Source organism: Haliotis rubra, unplaced genomic scaffold (genome assembly GCF_003918875.1).
Source record: "Haliotis rubra isolate DU_JTF1 unplaced genomic scaffold, ASM391887v1 Scf2588, whole genome shotgun sequence".
Classification (NCBI taxonomy): Eukaryota; Metazoa; Mollusca; class Gastropoda; order Lepetellida; family Haliotidae; genus Haliotis; species Haliotis rubra.
Window position 1 is genome coordinate 25486 of NW_025766656.1, and position 2214 is coordinate 27699.

A 2214-nucleotide genomic window follows, 5' to 3' on the forward strand; every position below is an offset into this window, starting at 1 on the left:
TAATAATGTGTATTCATTGTTTTAGAAGTTTTAGCATTTCATCAAGTCAGATAAAAACAATTTATAGTTACAGATTTAATGTTCTTAGCTTGTAGTTACAGATTCCAGAGTTTGGTACATGTTATTCTGATTGATACTCCTTGAATCAGAAATGTTATACATATTAGTGGTAGGAGGCATATCTGAATCAGACAAACCTATGACTTCTTCTTTGTTGACACAGCCACAATATGTTCACAACTTGAAGGAGTGACAGTAATATTTGAAACCTAAAAAGAGATATGCAGCCTATGAATACATCTTCCATTCTCAAACATTCAAACATGATTAAAATGGTCACTATTAACTGTCTTTCACATGCTTTTTTGACAAGAACCAGACAGGTCAAGTCTCAAAACGTTTGGTATGACAGTTCAGTGTCTGTGCTTATAGATACAGCTTCAGCACAGCTTTCTACACACACACAAGTGATACATTATATTATCACCATAGCACGATACCCGTATTTCAAAATGCCATTTCCAGTCAGTCATTCATTCACACTTTCACACAGCCCATGGTCCCTTTGCATCCGTCCAGCAAAGAAAGTTCCAAGAGGAAAATTACATAACCATAGTTACTTCTTGTTCTTATGTACCAAAATAAGATTAAAATTTTTTCTTTACATAAAATATTACTTACAATGAAATATTTAAATTTTTCATATTACAATGATTTGAGAAAAAGGTACGTAAAATGCATAAATATCAGCAACGAAGTGAATTGCATTTACAGAATACAGCTCTATGCCAGTATTAAATCCTCCTGCTTTCTTTGACGCTCCTCCCAAAAATAATACAGTACAAAAAATTATTCACAAGCCTCTCACCAAAATCAATAAAACAATATAGTGGATAATGCCCTTTGAGCGATTGGTATTTTCTCAATACTACCCCGGTAAGTGACACAATATACAATATTTCCTGTTGAGATTAGGTGGAATAAATATTATTATTATTATGATTATGATTATAGGATATTTATATAGCTCACATATCCACGAACTAGTTTGCTACTCAAAGGCTGGTATTTTTTTATATATATATATTATATACATGGGTAGAATGGTTATGTAGATTTGATATATACTTGGATAAAAGAATTTCAATGATTAACAAATATATGGGTGGATTTGATTTGGCAGCTCCTGTCTAAATGCCCTTTAGCTTCAGCTACATAATTTTTAACATTTCTAAACTACAATCATCTTACAGAAAGGTTTCAGTAATTTTGACTCCTACACCTCATGCCTTTTATGACATACATTGAAACACAAACTTTCTGCTCTCTGTTTGGATAATCATCAAGAGGCAATTTCTCTTGAGACATGTTGCTTGTTTCAAACAATACGTAAATTTGCTGTTTCAACTGCAATCTTGATAAAGATTGTGTCATCTTTCAAGTAGTTGTTTGTCGGGTTCTCCAGGACAGAATGGCTGACAAACAGAGGACACCCAGATGCGATGTTCATCTCGGTCTGGGGCTTCGCGGAAGCTGCTGCTACTGGGATCAGGGTGGAAATGATCGCAGCTCAGATGACGCAGCCCACTCCTTGGTCCAGCAAGTAGAGGGTGACCTTCTGCTGGAACGGCCAGGGAAGGAGAGAGTCATTGCTCGGCCACGCGATGATGACAAAGAACAATGACACGCGTGTGTTGTTTTGCCCATGCCATCGCTGCTCAGGTAGACCCCTCGCACACATTTTGTATCCATACTTGCTGGTGTAGAATGGCTGGCTGTAGAGTGACAGGGGGTTCTCCCACTCACAGCCTCCTGCTTGCTTGGCGTGTAGTCTCGGATCTTCCACAGCAGGACCCCATCATAGCTGGCAGTTTCCAAAATCTGAAATCTCAGATCCATTTCTGCAATTCGCACATCATGGATACACCAATTTGTCGGTCATGTGCTGCCAGTTGAGTTGTAAAGGCATCTGTAAAGAAATGACAAACATAAACTTTAAATTCATGGAAATTACAATTCCTACCAGCTTCCCACTTAGATATATCAGATAGAGCATTTTCCTGTAAACAATCATTACTGTTCTTACATGTTGCATATAATAAACACTTCATTTTCATGACAACCCTCAATGATCAACATATAAAATGTCTTTTCTTTTTAACCCCTAGATCCCCTTATAACTTTTATGCAGATGACCAGTTGAGCATTTTTTGG

At 36.9% G+C, this 2214-nt stretch overlaps 1 protein-coding gene across 1 annotated transcript; it reads right to left on the reverse strand.

Annotated features, from left to right (window-relative positions):
* Window positions 1-1360: 1360 nt before the first annotated feature.
* Window positions 1361-1969, reverse strand: LOC124279921 (TNF receptor-associated factor 3-like; the record flags this gene model as incomplete). The annotated part of the gene is given in 7 exon segments (XM_046715802.1): window positions 1361-1525; window positions 1527-1591; window positions 1594-1687; window positions 1690-1728; window positions 1730-1789; window positions 1792-1923; window positions 1926-1969. Coding segments are annotated over 7 exon segments (581 nt in total), but the record flags the coding sequence as incomplete, so codon positions are not given.
* Between the last annotated feature and the right edge of the window lie 245 nt (window positions 1970-2214).